A 20,909-nucleotide genomic window follows, 5' to 3' on the forward strand; every position below is an offset into this window, starting at 1 on the left:
ATATCATTTCTCCTGAGCTAGACTGCCTACCGCAATAACGAGCCATGCTAAATGATCGCATCATCAGTCAACGTTGCACGCAATTCAAAACTTCCCATTTAGAATCTGGAATCCAATCATGTAAAACACAAATGCTTACCATACCTATTTACTGTGGCCATGCGGGTGCCTTTCATTTGCTCCTGCGGCCAGCTGAATATGTGACAACCCTGGCATTTATATTTTGTCAGCATAAATGATGAATCTTTTCACATGCTGCGTGAAGATGAATCATGTCTAGTGAGGCAGAGCGCCTGAAGGGACTCACGCTGTCTGTTTTTACTGTGTAAAGCTATTAGAAATGTTGGATGGTTGAATTATAACCACTCCGGTCGACTTCATTCGAGGGCCGTGTCTTTAATAGGCTCGTTATCCGTAGAAGCACAATAAAAGTGATCATGAGGATTAGAGGATAATAGGTATAAATGCACCGCTGTTGTCATAATAGCCAAACTTTGCTATAATTAAAAGCCCAGCGCGAACAAACACCATTGTAAATGAATAGAAAATTAACACAACAAGCTACTAGTGTAATTAACTCTTTAGTTGCCATCCACTGCCGGAAATTGTGATGATTTTCACTCAAATTTGATGGACTCCTTGCATTATTTTTAATATGCATCTGTTTACATAAGCGATAGCTTGTTTCTCCGTCCTGTTCACGTGTGTTTTTGTTCGGGAGGTTTTGTACTTGTTCAGAAGATGTGTTATAGCGCCCCCGAGTGTATTCCAGTGAAACACGAAAACTCGTCAATGGCGGGGAAGCGTTGTCTTCTAAATGACGAGATAACTCATTAATGGTGGGAAAAGAGTTAAGCAAATTGCATCGCAAGCAGCTGTGAGACCAGCGGACAGCTGGCAGACACCCCCACTGCCCTGACCATGAAAGAGCAGTCATATCTGATTCTGTTTGGATGGCCAGGCTTTAGAGACCAATGCTAAGCAGTACCTAGAGAACTGAGATGTCCACTACACCGCAGCCATATTAAATAGTCATGGAAGCAACTCAAGCGGAACTTTCTACTTTTGATTCCTCAGCCGAGTTCAACTCTTAGACCACTCCTGAGAATTCCCATCTCCGCATTAGCATTCTAGAGATGTCAGGCCAATGTTTACAGTCTTAGCTAAACTGACGCTGGATTTTCTGGACTTGATGCTTGCTGGCCCTGCCGAGCGCACCAGCTCACCTATTACTCTCCCCTTTGACGGTTCCGGGTTACACAAGGCTGTTATCATTAATGTCCCCGTGAGGCGACCCCACTCCCCGATTACCACAGTTCCTCTGAACACATCACCCTTCCCCCAGGCCGGTGACTGTACATTAATCACTCTCTATAAGGGCTCATACCGCAGCCTGACGAAATACACCCAAGTGCCAAGTTGTGCTGGGGTAAGCATGTTTTTAAAATGAAGAGTGCACTATTGGATATTGAAGGAATGGTTGCTGCCTGAATGATGGTTGATATTGTGTGCACAGGCTTGAGAGGCGATCCCAGCAAGATGTTCATATCTAAATCCGCGAGTAAACAAAATGATTGACTCATGCGCAAGTACTTGGACACGCATGGCAACACTCCACCGACTTGCTGTGTGTAACAAGCACATCTGACATGTCAACGACTGACAATGTCCCCTCAAAACCTCCACAGGCTGGAATCAAAACAAACAGATCCTAGATGTAGAGCATACGAGGAACATTTTTTTGTTAAGTATTGAGATTAAATTATAAATAATAAAAACAGACCACGCAATTATGAGAAGATTCGATTTTGTGTTCCCGCATCAGCGCAAAAGTTGCAACCAGAATGAGAACAACAAATAAATCTTCATCTATACAACCACGCTCATGTGAATAAAACCATTGATTAGTCTGATAACAGTTATACTCAATCAAAGTTTGAATGCAGTGAAGGGAAAAGAAACAGGTAATTGATTGAATCAGTTTGCCATTTTCTTGTGTGATTTGTTTCTGCAAGTCCAATTTCCCCCCCGACATCCTTTCTCTTACCGTAAAAGCAAAACAAATTCCATAGATAAAGCATATTCGCTCATAATGTATGCATACACAAACACGTACAATGGCAATGAAAAGTGACAGAATAAAAGGACGGCTTAAATCTTGCTGAAAAGAAGCGGGAAAGAATAGAGGAACTGTATTACATGCAGGACAGAGGGGGAGCGGGGGAAAAAAAAGCAAAAGCTTAAAGTTTAAAGCGGAAAAAACACCCAGCGGGAGCCGAACAGAAGATTTAAATGAGGCTTCTGTAGCCAGCCGGGCCACTGAACTATCCATTAAATTCAGATTATGGGTTTCTTTCTATTTTTTATTTATTTATGTTTCTAATCATCCAGCCAAGGTTTGTCTGATAGTCAAACTAAAGCTGAATAATATGCATACTGATTGTGATCAGTAGGAGACATGGGCTTTGTGCAGTTTATTAATGCAGACATGTGCCAACTGTAGCTCTCAATGATTAGGAACGCGTATACACTTACAACACCCACCTAGATAAAAGCGTTGTTTTTGGCACAGCATGGATGAGTTTCTTTAAATGCATCACCTGATGTTTTTCCCGACCTTGAAAACTGCTTTTGTAAAGCATTGTGTTTTTTAAACGTGTTCTAATTGCATTACTGGTCCTGCGTGTACTATCCACATTCAGCACGCTGGCATATCTGCATATGCACTTTTCCTTTCTAAACCATTTATTTGTGCTTGTTATTCCGCACTGTGCTTATTTTGAAGCCGGATGAAACTGGCTTTAGATCACTGTTATCAGCTTTTGAGGAATCATGCAACTAATCTAAAATGACTGCATAAGTACTGTGGAATATTCAACAACATCTCCTGATTATTTGGGAATTATTGTCTATAATTATGCAATAATGAAGCTAGGATCATTTTTAACATATTACATTTAGCCTACACACATAAAGAGGGGGAGAAAGGGATGCACAAGTACTTACATTCACCCTCACACCTGTTGCTAAAGCTCCAGTGAGATTAACACACACACACACACACACACACACACACACACACATTTAAACCTGCGCCGAATCGCGCAATGCACTGCAAGCGCTTACCTTTGTGAATGTTCAGGCCTTGCAGCACACCCCTGGGGACAAATACTGTGTAGAAACTCTGGGAGAAACCTGGTCTGCAAGGAGCGATGGTCTGAGCGTTTCCGTGACTCCCCTGAGAAAGACAGACATTATTGGTTATGAAGACACAGGAGAGAGGAAGTGGTTAGGCAAATTGATTTGTGACCACAGGGTTGTGGTTCTTATTCAAGGTTATCGAAACCGATAAAAATACTTTCAGGAGGCAAACTCAAAGAGTAAGGATGCAGTCGCTTTACTGTTAGAGATGAATCGCTGTTCTATAGAAAAGTTTATGGCTTTTTTGTCTTATGTACCCTGCACTGATTAGCTCCATTTCTTCTTCTTTTTTGATTTTTGTTAATCCCTTAAAAAGATTCTATAATCAAAATGTGTTATTTAAATTATTAGTCAATTATATTAACATTTAAAAATCTTATGTACCTAAGAGTAAGGCTCAAGTAACTTTTTCAATAGTAAACCTTTTTTTAATTTATTTTTATCTTTAATAGTAACACTATTAATAATTCGTTTTTCATAAATTATATAATAATAATCATTATAGTATCATATCAATGAACTCAAATAAAATAAAATAAAATAAAATCAACAACAACAAAAAATATGTTATTAATATAATCCATGCAAATTTATAAAACTAGTATATTACATTTTGGGGTGTTGTTCAATTACTTAAAAAAAACTTTGGATTAATCATTGAGATTGGTTGTTTTAATTATTATTACATGATATAATAAATTAAAACATGAATTATTCTTGTTTTTTTTTTTGGGGGGGGGGGGGGGCTCTAACAAAGCAAAACCTCAATCTCTTCAAGCACCCCCTGTAACCTGATTAAATACCCTCTGGAGTGCACGTACCCCTCATTGCGAATCACTGCTATAGTCCTGTGCAGTATTTGAATATTCAATGCTTCTATGCAAATTAACACATTCATAATCAAAAACAGCAAATCTCTTAATTGGCATTCAGAGGTCTGCATTCCCTAATGGTGGTTTTAAAGAAATTTACAAGAGTGAAAACATAAAAGTGCTTCTCTAAATTTTAACAAGAGCTAAATGAGCCTGTTTGATGATTAAAACAAACCGAGAGAGAAAACAGGGATGCGGAGGAAGACAGGAAATGCAGAGTAAAGAAGGTTGTGCTGGAGTTCTGCCATGTAAATCAGTAGAGAAACTGTGCCCATTAAAGTGGCATCTATTTTAGGATAGTGACCTGGTGTGTGTGTGTGTGTGTGTGTGTGTGTGTGTGTGTGTGTGTGTGTGTGTAAGAGAGAAAGAGAGAGAGAGAGTATGTGTATGCATCAATGGAGAGTGCTCACCACTCATATTTAGCATAATTAGAAGGTGGGTCATATTCAGGTTATTCCGGTCTCAGTATGGTGGGCTTTTCTAAAACAATTCAGGGTTCAAGCTCAGGCCTCAGCTGTATCTAAACCGAATGAGAAGTTGCCTTTAGGGTTCTCTCTCTCTCTCTCTCTCTCTCTCTCTCTCTCTCTCTCTATGTATATATATATATTTTTTCATTCTGAAACAGACAACTATGAACCTGAAAAATCAAGACAACAAAGAGCAGACACACTAAGCTCTTTCTTATATCCACGGAGGAAAAGTCAGTGTCAAAGCTTCCCTACAGATCACATTAGTCAACAGGCTTTGAGATGGGTACTTTCTAAAGCAGCTCTATCTCTGCCCACCATGTAAAAAACAGCTCTATAGCTACATTTCACCCCCAGCTGGATCCAGATTTTATTCTGAATGAGTCATCAAAGAGAATGTCAATATCTGCCACATTCAACAGCAGTGTGTTTTATATCCACAACTTACATTTACTCAACACCCAGCATCTTCTAGATTACATTTAATGTTATACATGCATTTTTCTGCCTCCACTGAATTAATGTTTCATACAGCAAGTTATCACTGATCAAGTTCTCTAGTATAGGCTACTACAGTATTAAACCATTTCTGATATTCCTAATAATGAATCTTCAATAGCATGAATATTAATATGAATACAATTCATTTGCATATACACATATTCCTCCAGTAAGGAAAGAGCAGCACAGCACTATTACTCGCAGACACACTACAGGCATCGCCGCATCCTCTGCAATGTGTGCTAAAAGTGCAGCTGCAAGCCACTGCAGCTTCCTGACAGACGACCAGTGTTCAGCACAAACTGATTTACTTTTTTGAATGTTCTCTAAAAGAAAGAAAAACATCGACTGTCACAGAAATGCTACAAAAGCAATTCTGGATTTCCAAACAAAGTAGCCTAAACGCTCGATGCACCACTATTCTACGACATAAAACGCACAAAATTTTGTGTTTAAATGCAAGTACCCCTACTTCCAGAATGTTTGTAAATAAAAAAAATGTTAGTCTTACCAAAGAGGTGCCCACAACTAAGGCACACGCCACAAGAATCGCGCAGCCGGTTTTCATTTTGGCCGTTGGCAGAGGACGCAGATGTTTGTTATTCACAAACGTGGAGATAATTCCTGCTTGACGAGCGGTCCGCTGAGCGATGCGATGCGAGAGAATATCGTCCCGGTCGGTCTCGCACCCTACTGCAGGTGGACAGGCGCTGTTCAGCTCAGCACCACGGCTCCGCTGGCGGCGTCACAACCGCTACAACTCCTCCTACCGCAGCGTACTCCTTAAAGACACACGGAGACGCACTACAGCTACAGCGCGCCTGACACTCAAACAGGCACGTATTGTGTACATTCTGCGCATCTGCTTTAGATTAAAATAGCCTGCCCGCTGCAGTCAGGTGGCGAATTTTCTGAGGGGGGTCAGACCACCTTAATTAAGCTTTGTGGGTCTTAAAGACATGTATTCTTACATTGCTGCGTATAATTTTAATATTTCATCGGCAAAAGTTAGGTTACAAGCTTTCGCTAAATATTAGCGTTCGCCTGAGGAGTAGGCTAACAATAGCAACAGTTCGCCGCTCGAGCGCCTTGCCAGACGAAATTGCGGACAGTGTATCTAGAAATAAATAAATAAACAAAGCACAGATACTGTTAACAGTGATACATATTATTTATCACTTTGTTCTAGGATTAAACATCCCAGTTATACCACGAATCGTTAGTGATTTGTTAAAATTGTTTTTAAAACAGTTTGCATACTAGCCTACACAAATGTTCTAAAGAGTAATTTCCTTGTTGAAAGTGATTAAAAGTTATTGAATTATGGAATATAGCTTATGCCTTAGAATGATAATTAATAGTTCCACCTACAATGTCAGGCAATCAAAGAATGTTTGGCCAATCAATTATTAAACTAATATGTATGTGATGCTAACAACACATTTTCTTGTTTGGTAAAAAGATAATTAGTTATGTTGGGTTTAATGTATTTACAAGTAATAATAATTAGTTTTTCCTTGAAAAGGTAAAGTAGGGGATTACTCTTAATTTTTCTGTAATTTAATTATTACCTCTGATGTAATACTGTATAGAACAGTACAGTACTAAACAATAGTGAATTTTAGTGAATCTGTTAAAATGTATGCTTTTAATGTATATTTGGCCCTTCAAATAATGCATGCAATTTAAGATTTATAAAAAAAAAGAGCAGTTTCAGTTCCACTGGCTGAGGTTTGTATCGTATTTAGAAAGTGTTAGTAATAAGTAATGCAATACTTTTTAGAGAGTAATGAGTACAATAATCTGATCACACTATTGAAGAAAGTAATCATTATATATATATATATATATATATATATATATATATATATATATATATATATATATATATATATATATATATATATATAATAACTTACCCAACACTGATAATTAGCCATCACTTATGAAAAGACAAATGAAAACAAAATGAAAGAAAGATTCTGAGAGGTACTCACACGGTGAAGAGGATCTGCCATTTATTATAGAATTATATAAATTCTTTATTATAGAATTATAGTGGAGTTGCAGCAATAATTGTGTACAAATCCCATCAGTTAAAGATTGAAATCATACATGACCACCATTTTCCTGGGAGGATGACACTGTGTGTAAAATACAAAGGATTTACAGGGCAAACAACAAATTAATATTAAATAAAAGTTTGTGATACAAAGCACTGTAAAAAAGTACTTAGTTACAGAAGTTTAAACACTCTCCAGTCTTCCGTGCCATTGGAAAATTATTTGTAATGATGTTTCTGACTAGAAGTGTAAACTTTTAACAGGCTCTTTCCCTGAATAACTAAAATAGGTTGTCCATAGACAAAAACGTCTGTCTTGCATGCTTCATATAACCAACTGCATGCTATAGACTGCAACGCAGGAAGCTATTTCACACTTCACTTGTTTTGCTCTCTTTTGATCATAGCGGCCACGTTACCCGCTGTGATCCTTTGTAAAAGACCTGCATCCCATCTGACATAACTGTTTTAAACAGTGAGAAACAAATATAGCGCTCCAAGTTATTCATAATTTACTTCCTTGGCGACGGTCTTTTTGCCCAGAATCAAAGTAATCAAAAGGCCGTCGTCCACATTTTAATGATGCTGACATTTTCTCGCTCATCTGAGTTGGTAGCTCAATTTCCATATCAGAAGGACGACGCCAGTCTGATCCAATCAAAAGAAACATGAGAGAAATGTGAACAAGCTCTTTTATGCCAATTAGGACAGAACAATTCGTTTACCTGACTTTTTGACATTCTTCTGTGCATACTAAACAGAGGATTGGTTTAATTTTACTACTCAGTTTAAATTAAAACAAGAAGTAGCCTATAATAGGTATTTATATAAAGCACCACTCCACCAAATTTGAAGGAATTCCCTGCTTCAAGCTGCGAGATATTAGACACATCTTTACTTGGAGAAAGAACCATTGCGAAATGATCACAAATCTTGAACCTTGTAATCTTGAAATCAGGACCCAGAGTTTGTTGACTCAAGTTCACAATGTCAAAACCAGTTTTGAAATGTCTAAACTGTCTGAAATCCCCTTCGCAAACAGACGTGCTTCCAGGAAAGTCTTTTTCTCATCATATTGTTGTTGAATATATCGGCAAAGCAGCATGTGGTGATTTAATTCTGAGTTCAGTGGATTGCAGAGCTTGGAGGTACTCTAGTGTAGGGCTTTTTTAAGGTGTGTAAATTATTCTACTTGAGTACAGAACATTTGCTTAATAAAAACACCATCTGGGCACTTGAAGTGAATTGGTTTAAGGCCGTGTTAAATTATTAAGCAAATCTCACAAATTGGTCTCACTTAAGGTTTTTTACCGAAGACAAGTGTTATGGGCCAAACACTGTAGATATCTTTGAATACTTTGTCACAATTCGAGAGCCACACAGCAGTTCATCTCTCGTTACATTGACATATTAAAAGTAGATTGGCACTAAGTTTTCTCTCATGGCTTTCTCTCGGCTGGTCTGCAGTTTCTCCATTTTCACTTGTTTGACAGAGGAAGAGACACACCAGACATTAACATTCTGCAGTCTGGCTTTGTTCATCCAGCCATACTCATACTCCCTGTATTCAAATGACGTGATCAATGTATTGCAGCGAATGAGAAGTGTAGCATAAACTGAATTACATTTCTATCCCAACCAACCTGACGTGAATGCCTCAGCTCTGTATGGACAGTTAGTTTTATGAATAATCCATTATTACATTTAATAATTCATGGCTGTGTCAGTTGTTGGTGTCATCAGCCTTAATGGTTTGAAGACACCTGTATCACTCTGGCTACTTGAGGGAGTCCAGGATTGACTGTCCAAGCACTTATTTTAGTGTTCCAAATGCCTCACACTGCAGTTTGCAAATAGGCCCAATTTTATGATAAGTGTGCGCAACACATTGCTGGTTCTTGACTGATAATGATGTTGCTGTTTTGTATTAAATGCAGAAACCATGTTATCAAAACTAGTTCTAATAATAACATCAATGAGGGTTCACAAATTCATGGGGTGAAAATGGAAGAGCTTTTGTCTAATTTAATTTAAGCATTCTCAGTGTTGCGTCAATCCCTGGAAAATGTTTACAGCAGACACAGCACACTAGAAAAGCACAAACAAGCAAAAGGAGGACGAACACTCACAAAGACTTAAAAAAAAAATTCAAAAACAACAGCTCAGAGATAAAAAAAATTATAGCCTTTTGAACAGATAAACAGCACTATATTACTAAAGAAATGGATGTGATTTCAGTGCATCATATAAAACTTCTCAGGTTTGCACAGTGAAAGCACACATCTTTCAAAATATTGAAGGAATTTAAGTGCACAAAAGCATGTTGTTTACCACAAAAGGTCCACCTGTTCCTTTTTTTTATCTAAAAAATAAAAATACCAAAAAATTTAATGGGTGTGAATTGGGTCAATTAAGCAATTACATAAACTTGAGTGCTAACATGGTTTTGTGTGAAATACTTTTGTTTTACTGCTTAAAAGCTCAAATAATACAAAGTATTAAAAAAAAAAAAAATCACACTGCAACTGCTTTTACAAAACTTTAAACTTCACATCTCTGCCTTAAAAAATAACCAGCCAAAAAATCTCTGCTTTAAATTCTCCCAAAAAGAATTTGGCCCTTTTCTACTGTAAGTGGCCCTTTTCCACTGTAAGTGCCTCATAACTTCTATTTAAAAATTGAATCAAAATGAAATTTTTGATGGTAATCAACATTATGCCACAAATGCCATCTATTGAGTTTAACTTGTATTGAACCCAGAACATTCTTCTAAAACACTTCAGAGAGAATATTTCCACTGCCTATCAACTTGCATGGCACACAGGGGCTGGAGTCATAGAGATATGAAAATCCAGAATGTATAAGCAATTTCATCCATGGATGAAACGTGGAAACCACTTGACTCCTGGTGCAAAGTTACAGATAAATATTTGTGTGTGTACACTACACAATGAGTCAGAATGTAGCAATATTACAGCATAACGATGTTAGCTTGTTGCACAGATCGAATCACAAAGGAAGAGAAAGTGAACAATCAGCTTTCTCGCACCAGCCAAATGCTACAGACAAAAGTTGTCATCCAAGTAAATGCATTACGTATTACCGGAGATAAATGGGAGCAGTGTGCTGTCTGTTTCTGCGCATGACCTTTTGGCTGCAGTTTTGAAACACAATGATTGCTTGATAGGCATGCAGAGCAAGCGACATAGACAAACGATGGCAGATGTCATTTGTATTTTCATTTGAACCGTTACCCTGGAATACACTTTGCTTAATTAACCTTGCGGTGGCTGTTCCTCTTGGAGGGCTTCCTATTCACATCTTACCTTAGGGAAGAGGTGCAATCTGCTCCTGTAGATCTTGCATTTCACACACAATTTACAACGATGGAGATGTCGCACGTCACAGCACCACAATGAAATGAACATAATGTTTTATATCAGTCAAAGGGGTCATTAAAGTAATGTAGCTGTTTGGCTGTAAAAATGCATTCTTTGATACTAACATCATCAGACAACATTTGTGGAGTGCAGAGTTACGTAACCCGGCGCCTCCAGAATGTGATGTGCAAATGTTGTAACACATTTCAAATGTGTTAGTTTAACTTCTATAGCTGGAGAGAAGTCCTGATCATTAACAAGGCTTTTAAGAATATTCCAAATTCAATACAAACCCTAAAATGACTGTGAAAATGACTGACAAATTTACAGCTCAAACAATAGACCAGCTTTAACAGAAGAATGAAAGTTCTTTTGAAAAAATATAAGCTTCACATTTCTGCTTTTAAATCCTCTGAAAATTGGCCTCACTTCAGTTGCGAAAGTCTCAATGAAACGACTATTAATGCGAGGGACAAGTCAAAATTATTTCTTGTGGTAATCAACATTATGCCACAAATGCTGTAGATTAAGCTTAACGTGTATTGAAGCCAGTAAATTAATTTAAAGCTGTGGTGTAATGGAAGATGAGTTCAGTTAATTGGTTGTTGATTGGATGGAGACAAATCTGAACATGAGCGTGAAGTTGATTGTAAAAAAAAATAGGGTGGGATTTAAGCAGACAAAATGATTGGAGAAGGCTGGCGAATGTATTGAGCAATGACAATCTAAAGTCAAAGTTTAAAAAATAAAATAAAATAGAACAAATATATGCACTAATGAATAATTCACAATAAGATCAATAGCATGCATTAAGAAAATAGATTTCCATTTCATGTCAACATGAATAGTTCTTCATCATTTCCTGCTTTTTATATTTACTTTTTTGGTAACACTTTAGTATAGGGTCCAATTCTCACTAATAACTAGTTGCTTATTAGCATGCCTATTATTAGCATATTGGCTGTTTATTAGTGCTTATAAAGTACATGACAACCAAAATCCTACCCAATACCCTAAACTTAACAACTACCTTATAAACTATTAATAAGCAGCAAATTAGAAGTTAATTAAGGCAAAAGTCATAGTTAATAGTTAGTTAATAGTGAGAATTGGAGCTTAAAATAAAGTGTGACCACTTTTTTTTTTTATCAATTTAATGCAGCTTTAATTTTTTGTTTGGTTTGTTTCCTGCTTCATTGATAGATCTCTTCAGGCAAACAATCAACGCAGCTGGCCCAGCAACTTCACCACAGCACCAAGAGATTAAAACTTCACCATCATATCAGCACAATGCCTTCCCATTCCAAGCAATAATATAAACAACAGGTTATTTTTTTTATAATCACACTGAAAAATATAAAATGCTAATCCAGCATTCTAAAGGAATGCATTTTAAATCACGTCTGTTCTCATTTTTGGAGGTGGCGGGGGATAAATTAATAATAGATGGCATCTCTAGAGGGGTTTCGGGGAGAACATTTTGCTGTTCAATAATGGCAACCTCACAAGTTCTTGTGTATCAACAAATATGCAATAATGTGCAAAAGTGTTGTTTGAATAATGCAGAGGTTGCATGCATTTTAATTATGCGACAGAGAAACCCTAGTTTGGTATTAAACAAACAAATGCAAAAAAAAGCAGTATTAGTCGACCCTGTGGCTCTGTGATCACCCAACTCCCATACCGGTACAAAAGGTCACTGTCTGATTCAGATGCATCACAGATCTATTTTGTTTTTCATTCAAGAGGCACAGTGGTAGCAGCAGCCCTGGATCTCTACCAAGATAAGACATGAAAAAGAAAAACTTCTGATTCCATCAGAAATTCAAAAGAAAATGAATGAGACATCGAATCGAGAATCGAATCGTGTTACGTGACGTAGCAGTGTCTGACTAGGGGTGAGATGCGGGCTGATGACGTCACCGTTTCAGAAATTATATGGATTCGCTGTCCACACAAAAACGCAAAGGCAGCGTTTTTAAATGTATCCACCCTGGGACCCGGTTTAAAAAAAATATCGGTTTCACTCTCCAAAAACCCCGGATCTGTGTGGACAAAACGCCTATATGATACAAAATGTATGCGTATACAGCGAAACGCGTCTCAGTGTGGATGGGGCCTAAGTCTCAATCAAAATAGCTAGTAGTTACTAGACAGTATAGTGCTTCAAACACTTGAGTCATTGAATCATTCACTGTTCAAAACACTGAATCATCCAGCGAAGAAAGTCATTGAATCACTGAATCAATGGATCTCGAAAACAGAAGCATTCTGGAGGCAAACACCTTTGGAACACAAAGTTTTTGCTATGGCTTTGTTTAGAAAGGTTTTTTTTTTTTTTTTGGCAGAGCAAAAACAGATATTGTATCACACAAACATGCTGCATTTTATGAAGTGTTTATCAACCATGGTCCATTAATATTAGTGTAGATTATATAAAAAATATTTTTTACAATATATTAAACCACAGAAATATACAAACCAAGAAAAACTGAATTTTACTTTCAATTGTCAATTTCAATTGTGTTTATTTGACACTTTAACAGTGCAACTTTATTATTAAATATACTAATATATAATAATATACTAATATATACAATTATATATAAACATACATACATATATATTGGAAGTATTATTTATTTAAAATCTTTGCTCAAAACTCTGAATGTGCATGAATTTTACAGTCTCAGTGCTTGTCTATAGGTGTAAGAAGGTATGTTTCAGTGTATATTACACATTACAGTCTAGAGTGTAAACACTTTTGATAGATTGCAGAGCTGAAAGGGTTGGCAGGAGTCATGATGTGTTCACAACAATGTTTGAATGCGTTACAACTTTGTCTTATTTGTATATGCTATCACCTTCTGCTAGAAATGCTGACCTTGATCTGCCTTCATTTGACTTTTGAAACTCTTTATATGGAAAGCACATGGCCTTTTAAAGGCAAGATAGAGAGCTTGGGGAAAAGCAGAGGGTGAGAAATGTGAACTGATTGGCGACTCCCTTTCTAGGTTGGAGAGTTTAATATGAGGACCTTAATCTGGACTGCACACCTGTACCATCAGAAAATAAGGGTTGGCAGAAGCGAAGTGAAGACCCAATCTACCTGGAGCCCGTGGCTAGCATTACACCGCACCTTTGAAAGTGATATTTCACCGCTATCGTGGAAACCTGCCCTGAGAACAAAACAGGCCTTGTTCAGAATTTCATAACTCTGGATAGAGAACACTTTACTCCTGGTCCTCTTGAAAGAAACGTAGCAACAGTTACACCATAGAAAATCTAAAATGTAACGGTGCTCTCCATAAGTCCTACAGAGTTTGTTTCCTAATTCCATTCACAGAAATTGTATTTAGTTTTTCTCTATATACTGTTTAGTTTGTTTAAGCACATTATTGTGGTTATTATTATTAAAACTATTAAGTCATGTGATCTCAAAAAAACATCTTCAAGCTTTTTCTAGAACATGGCCTTTCAAACATTTTGATCTATAAATATGATGGTCACCTTTTTAAGGGAGAAATATATTGTCATAAAGAACTATTTATATTGTGGAAAAAATATTAAAAAAGTCAAATATTATCTTGTAAATATATTAATATATTATTATTATTATTATTATTATTATTATTATTATGTACACAGATATTAAGTAAATAAATATCAATAATATATACAATACATTTAAGTATATTGTAAAACATTTTAATAATATTTAGGTATTGTATAATCTAATAAAAATATAATTCTATTTATTAATGGAATAAAAATATAAATAATAACAGTATATAGCAGATTTAATAATAACATATTTAACATTAATAATAACAATAATAATAATAATAATTTATCTATTCCATTGTTGTTATTATTATTATTATTATTATTAACAATAACAATAAAAATATTTTCTTTGAAGGTACTTTCAGTTATTTCTTTTTTCATTTTCTCCATTTGAAAACCCATTTTAGAAGACAGCAGGCTGATGCATTTAATAATGTTTCTCAAAAGTACTATTTCTTTCCTTGTAAAGACAATTATTACGATTACATAACATTACTGAGAGCACATATAGGGAAATTCTGAAATGTCACTTTTTAATGCCAGATTGTTAATTACGATACATTTGTTTGTACCAACAGTGCTGTACATAAAATCCATGCAAAGACAAGAAGCATAATTTGTGAGATAGATGGTGAATTGCTTTTAGACATTTGACCTTTATATCCCACTTTCAACTAGCAATGCAGTCAAATGTGCATGCCGTACATCTTTGCCTATTTGCATTGCAACTGCTCACTATATCTCCTTCAAGGTATAGATATGATATATTGACTGGGGAGCTCAGGGGATGTAGGTCCCCTCGGCTATTCCACTATCAAAGTGTCAACACAGCAGATGGGGGGCAGAAAGGAGAAAGAAACAGACAGTATAAGAGAAAGGTTTGGAAAGAGAGGGAGAAATGCCTGGGAGAGAGGAAGAAGCCTCTCAGAATAGAGTACGTAAAAATGAATGTGGGTCATAAAAACAGATTGGGGTCTCTTAATGGGCTGTAATTACATGCTAGTAGTGGATTTGGCTGTACTGTGGCAAAAACCAAAGCAAAGACGGGAAGGGGAAGAAGTGGGCTATCTGTGGGTTGAGCTATTGTAGCTGCACTGAAAACAAACAGTAGCTTTGTCATTATGTGTCTAAATAAGAACAAGTGTGTGAGAATCAAGGGTTCTTCAGTGACTTGTTTTCTCTCAACAAGATGATTGCAAATCATTTTTGGTTTGGAATGCTTCTTACAGTATGAATGTCCATATTATTAAAGCATAAAACCATCAATATCTAAACAGCATGCAAAAACTTAAATGAATGAAAACCTCTTAAGGCCATTACGTGCACTAAAGCAGATCTTTCACTGTGCATCTAAGACAACGGAACTTTATAAATAACAATATTGGATTTTTATTAAAGCAAAGCCTTTGTTAACTGATCCTGAGAAGTAATGATACCAAATAACTTAAGCTAAAATAACAATCGTCAGTAGAGAGAAGATAGAAGAGAGTATTTTTATTTTTGTTTAAATAATCATACTGCACCAATAATATCCCAATGAGCAAGTTGTATATGATTATCTCTATATCAAGTTGTATATGATAATGAAGTATTTTAATTCAGCACACATATCTGTCAGTATAAAAATCTTCCGTTTTCTGCATTTGTTAAATTTCCAGTCAGAAAAAGCCCAATTTTAGGTTAAGCGAGAGTGGCAGAGCCATTCATAATGACCTACATCACATACAATCACATTAAATGCATTTTACTTGGGTTACTATCATTAATCTCTATAAAGTTAAACATCAATATTTAAGAAACCTCGCCAAAGGGTTTCCGAAGCCAGCATTATCAGTTATTAAAATTCTGTAATATTTAATCACTTTCAGCACCTTAACAATGTGTCTTGTAGTAACTTCTAAGTTTGGCAGCATTTTCACATTTTAAGTGACAGTTTTATAAAAAAAAATAATAATAATAATTTTTTTAAAACATTCACCATTTTTACTCCCTTAAGTAGTTCCAAACCTGTATGAATTTCTATCTTCTGTGGAACATAAAAGAAGCTATTTTGAAGAATGTTTCTTTTTTTTTTTCTTATAAGTCAGTGGTATGAAAAACTACACTGGAACCCATTAACCTTTATTTTAAAATAAATAAAATAATATACATACATACATACATACATATATATATATATATATATATATATGTATATATATACATATATATATATATGTATATATATACATATATATATATATATATATATATATATATATATATATATATATATATATATATATATATATATAGATATATAGATATATGTATATATATAGATATATATATATATACATATATATATATATATATATATATACATATATATATATATATATATATATATATATATATATATATATATATATATATATACATATATATATATATATATATATATACATATATATATATATATATATATATATATATATATATATATATATATATATATATATATATATATATATATATATATATATATAATTTTAATAAATGCATTACATGTGATTCTATAAACATTATTATAGAACAGCACTCAACTTCTTACAATACTGTATGTAATGGGTCACAGCTCTATAACCATCAGGGGGTCTGACAAAAGTTGCTTCGGAACACAAAGGACTCCTTCAGATTAAAAACAAAATCAGTCCTTTCCCAAGATGCACTAGAAGTACTTCATTCATTAACTAGTTTCTTGAAGTAATAACAATATTAATACAGGAAAGCAAGCCTTATCTCATGGGTATCACAAGTGCCACAAGTACTCTTCTTAAGTACGCTTCATTTGGTTTCTCTCAGGAAGAACTAAATCATACCTCTTTCTGGCTGTGAAGTCTTCCCACAGAAACGAATCTCATTATTTAAAAGAAGGTCGTTTGAAAACATTGCATAGTTTACTTAACCTTAGCAGCAGGTGTAATGCATCTTTAAATACACTTTCCTTTGCATTTAAAATAATGAACAATGCTTAAGATCCAGGACAGTTCTATTTATGAATGGAAGGGTTTCATCTCTATTAAAGTCTAAACAAGTCTCAGACCTGGGGCCTAATATAAATTGGGAGGAAAATTGTGAAGTAATGGTTACACGTGCAATGCCATATTCACATACTGTTTTTATTATTATTTATTATTAACAGTTTTAGTATGACGCTGTGCTGCTGGGAGCATGAGGATCTGAAGGATTCTTGGATAACTGATTTGTGAAGTCACCTGTGTGTCTTATCTGAAAGGTGATTGTGGATCTGGCTCATGTCAGGACAGCTAATAATGAATTTTGTCCTTTCAGAATTGCTTCCAGAGAGCACAGAAACTTTTGCGGCAATTATAATTTATAATTTATTTTCCTTTACATTATTATTCACATATTGGGGACTGGGGCTAATTGCTATATGCTTTAATCACACTTATTTTTCAAGGTACCTTTAGTTTTTAAAGCATACTCCTGACAACATTGAAGCTTCATTAATTTTCTTGTGATACCAGGGAGTGCATCTCTCTTTAATTGCAGGGGAGTCTGCATTATCTCCAAAAGTTAACTGATAAGGAGTAGCCTCCTGCCACGAACACTGAATTCTTCCATTCATTTGTGCTTTAAAAGAGACGTTTGGAGATTGTGTGCTTTTAATATCTGGCTGTGAGACTATTCTATTTCTTCCTTATAGGTGCACTCATAATAAAGATTCCTCAAACCATCACACTATGCAGCTGAATTTTGGCTTATTAAACAAAAGGAAATACAAGAAAGATATTGTGAGTTTATTCAGTAAGCAATGAAAATAAAACATGGATTTTCTTTTTCATATTTTTTTCACAGCCTCCTGCTTTTCTGGTTATTAGTAATAACTAGGACTTTCAATTTAGCATTTAGTAGAATTCAGTATTAATAAAAAATAAAATAAAAGTAGAAATAATTATGCATGAATGAAAATTTGACCAGACAGATTAACACAAAATAAATGTATATTTATCATCAGGAAGCTACTTCTTATCAGTTACCTTTTAAAGATAAAGCAAACTCTCCGGCAATTACAGAGAGAAGCGTTCCCTGATACCAGAAGAAATTAATGAAGCTTCAACATCGCCCTTTGCACAGCATTACAGTAATACAGCGACTGCATATATTAAATATTTAACTGTGAAAGTCAATATATAACCAGGGTAAAATAATTAATATATACATACATAATTACACATATATTAGTTTATGAATTATAAATTCATATACATTTATGACAATACATGTATATGAATAATTAAAATGTAGGCTATATATACAAATTTATGCAACTTATTTGTTGATTTAAACACTGGTTAGAAGTCAGAAGATAGAAAGAGCTTTATTGCCAAGTGTGTTTACACAACTAAGTAATTTGTCTTGGTCACCGGTTTCCAGTGCAGAAGAAAGTGCAAACATACATGATCATACAGCAGACATACATAGGAATTACACAATAGAGATTAAATATAACACTAATGTTAGAAAAACAGAAAATTAAATAATGCAATATAATACAGAAGTAGAAATAATAATAAAAACGTTTTAACATTTATAAATGTTTTAGCATGTCAAACTGTTTTAAATTGAAATATTGAATATTGTTTTAGATGATCTAAATATCTGTGGATTGAAACTAGATGGAAATTGAACAGCCTTGTGCAGCAGTATATTGGAGGTTTTGCCTGCCAGGTCTTTGAGCCAGTCACGTGACTGAAAACTATAAATTGGTGTTGGTCAGTGCTTGTTTTCTATGAAAGTACATTTCTATGGAATTACTTTTGGGGGATAGTGGATCTCTTGTACTACCAATAAATCCCTTGGGTCAACATCAGAATTTTGTTTATGAAATTTTTGCTCCACTCCATGACTGTGTATTCTCTATTGCTGGAAACTTTGTTTTGAGTCCTTTTTATTTGCATGTATTAGGTTTTGCATTTATATATATAATATATAAGCATTATTAAAGACCACTTTTTGTCAAAATTTGCATTCATTAGTATAGATCAGTAAAATAAAAAAGAAAACAGTTAGCAAAACATGTTTATTGAAAAGTTTTGTTAATTTTTTCTGCCAAAAAAGTAATTATATAGTTTTTCGCCGAATTAACCACAATTTGTCTTTCTTGGAATGTCTGATAAGGGCCATACTGTACTCAAAATGCTGTTGGCATGGTGTGAATTGGCCTTAATAAAGCGACAGTTCACACCAAAATTTGTATTGTTATCACTTACTCACCCTCATGTGGTTACAAACCTATATGAGTTTCTTTCTTCTGTTAAGCATAAAAGAAGATATTTTGAAGAAAATGAGTAAAATATATATATATATATATATATATATATATATATATATATATATATATATATATATATATATATATATACTATGGTAGTCAATGGGGATCAGCAACGGTTTGGTTACACAATCAACATTTCTTATTTTGTGTTCAGCAGAAGAAGAAAAAAAATCATCCAGGCCTGGAAAAACTTGAGGGTGAATAAATGATGACAGAATCTATAATTAAAATAATTATAAAAATAATAATAATAATAAATACCTTGAGAAAAAAAAAAAAACAAGTGTAAAGAAAATGTGCAATAATAATAAATGAAATATACAACTAAATTAACAACACTCAGTGACAAAAATCAATCATCTTTTGAAACCTCTGCAAATATTGATAAACATGCAAGTAATTGCAAATGATTTAAATAAATTAATCAGCATATCAAAATTTAATTGACAGCCCTACTAATAGCTGAACCAAACTTCTACATCTCATAGAACTTCCATTGTCTGCATACTTATCTGCATCTCAGCATAAGCGTATGTACGTGTATATACTGTACCAACCTCTATTCATTGGTATTTCTGTGTGAGCACACATCCAGAAGCTGGATATGGAGGTAAATAATATATGTACTTGCTTTTCTGTGTACCAGTATTTGTGTGCCCTGCTTGCTGTGCATCTGTATTTATAGGAGCCTCTCACTATAGTACATCTGTGCATTTGTCCGTCTGTGTACAGGTGTGTTTGGTCTTTCTCTGTCATGTCCCTGAGGGCTGAGGGCTGGCAGCAGAGGGCCAGCGAGAGCGAGTGCTCATTATTTAGTCCTCCAGAGGCCTGTCCACTGTTGCAACAACAGCTTTCCTCCGGCCCGTAGCAGCCTGACTGACCCCGTGTCTGCTGTTTATGGAGACATGACTTCATTAGCACACTCTGCTATGCTCAACAGACATAAGGGTGCGCCATCTGCCTCTCAATCACGGCCAAGGTTAAACGCGCTCACCTATGATTGGAGTCAGGTTTGGGACGAAGCACGGCACATTGTGCCGTTGAACTAATGACAAAGTGTACGATGAAACAGAAAAAAGCAAACAAACATTGCGTCTGAAAGCAAACAAGACCCCTTTAAACAGCCTAGCCTTTTGCCAGTCACGACGTGTTCACTTTAGGTGCCACAGACGCGCACAGGTTAGCCTGTAGCTAAGTGGGCTCGGTAATATGGGTAATTGTCTCACCTGTTTAAATGAGGAAGTCCATTAGCAAAGGCCGTGGCTTATCCCTGGAGCTCTGATTCAGCGAGGCAATTAAAAACAGCATTTTAAAAAGCGCGTTTCTGCCAGAAATGTCCTCGCTAAACTAATACCGCGGAGAATAAAGGGCAGGAAAAACATCATTTCATCGTCGCTAACTAGCAAGGCAAAGGAAATTGGCATCCTAAAAGCATATAGTGTGGATATGCGTACGTCCGCGCTCATAAACATTTTTCCCAGGCTAAAGACGGCTGCAGCAATTTGTTGAAAATGATAC

General features: G+C 35.2%; 1 protein-coding gene across 1 annotated transcript in view; it reads right to left on the reverse strand.

Annotated features, from left to right (window-relative positions):
- Positions 1–5,865, reverse strand: part of cdh4 (cadherin 4, type 1, R-cadherin (retinal)) — a 204,740-nt gene extending 198,875 nt beyond the window's left edge. Inside the window, exons 1-2 of the mRNA XM_026221372.1 lie at positions 5,553–5,865; positions 3,127–3,238 (exon numbers count right to left, since the gene is read on the reverse strand). Of these exons, the coding sequence (XP_026077157.1) occupies positions 3,127–3,238; positions 5,553–5,609 (169 nt within the window). The 5' untranslated portion in view covers positions 5,610–5,865. The remainder of the gene's footprint in view (positions 1–3,126; positions 3,239–5,552) is intronic.
- Between the last annotated feature and the right edge of the window lie 15,044 nt (positions 5,866–20,909).

Source organism: Carassius auratus, chromosome 36 (genome assembly GCF_003368295.1).
Source record: "Carassius auratus strain Wakin chromosome 36, ASM336829v1, whole genome shotgun sequence".
Lineage (NCBI taxonomy): Eukaryota > Metazoa > Chordata > Actinopteri > Cypriniformes > Cyprinidae > Carassius > Carassius auratus.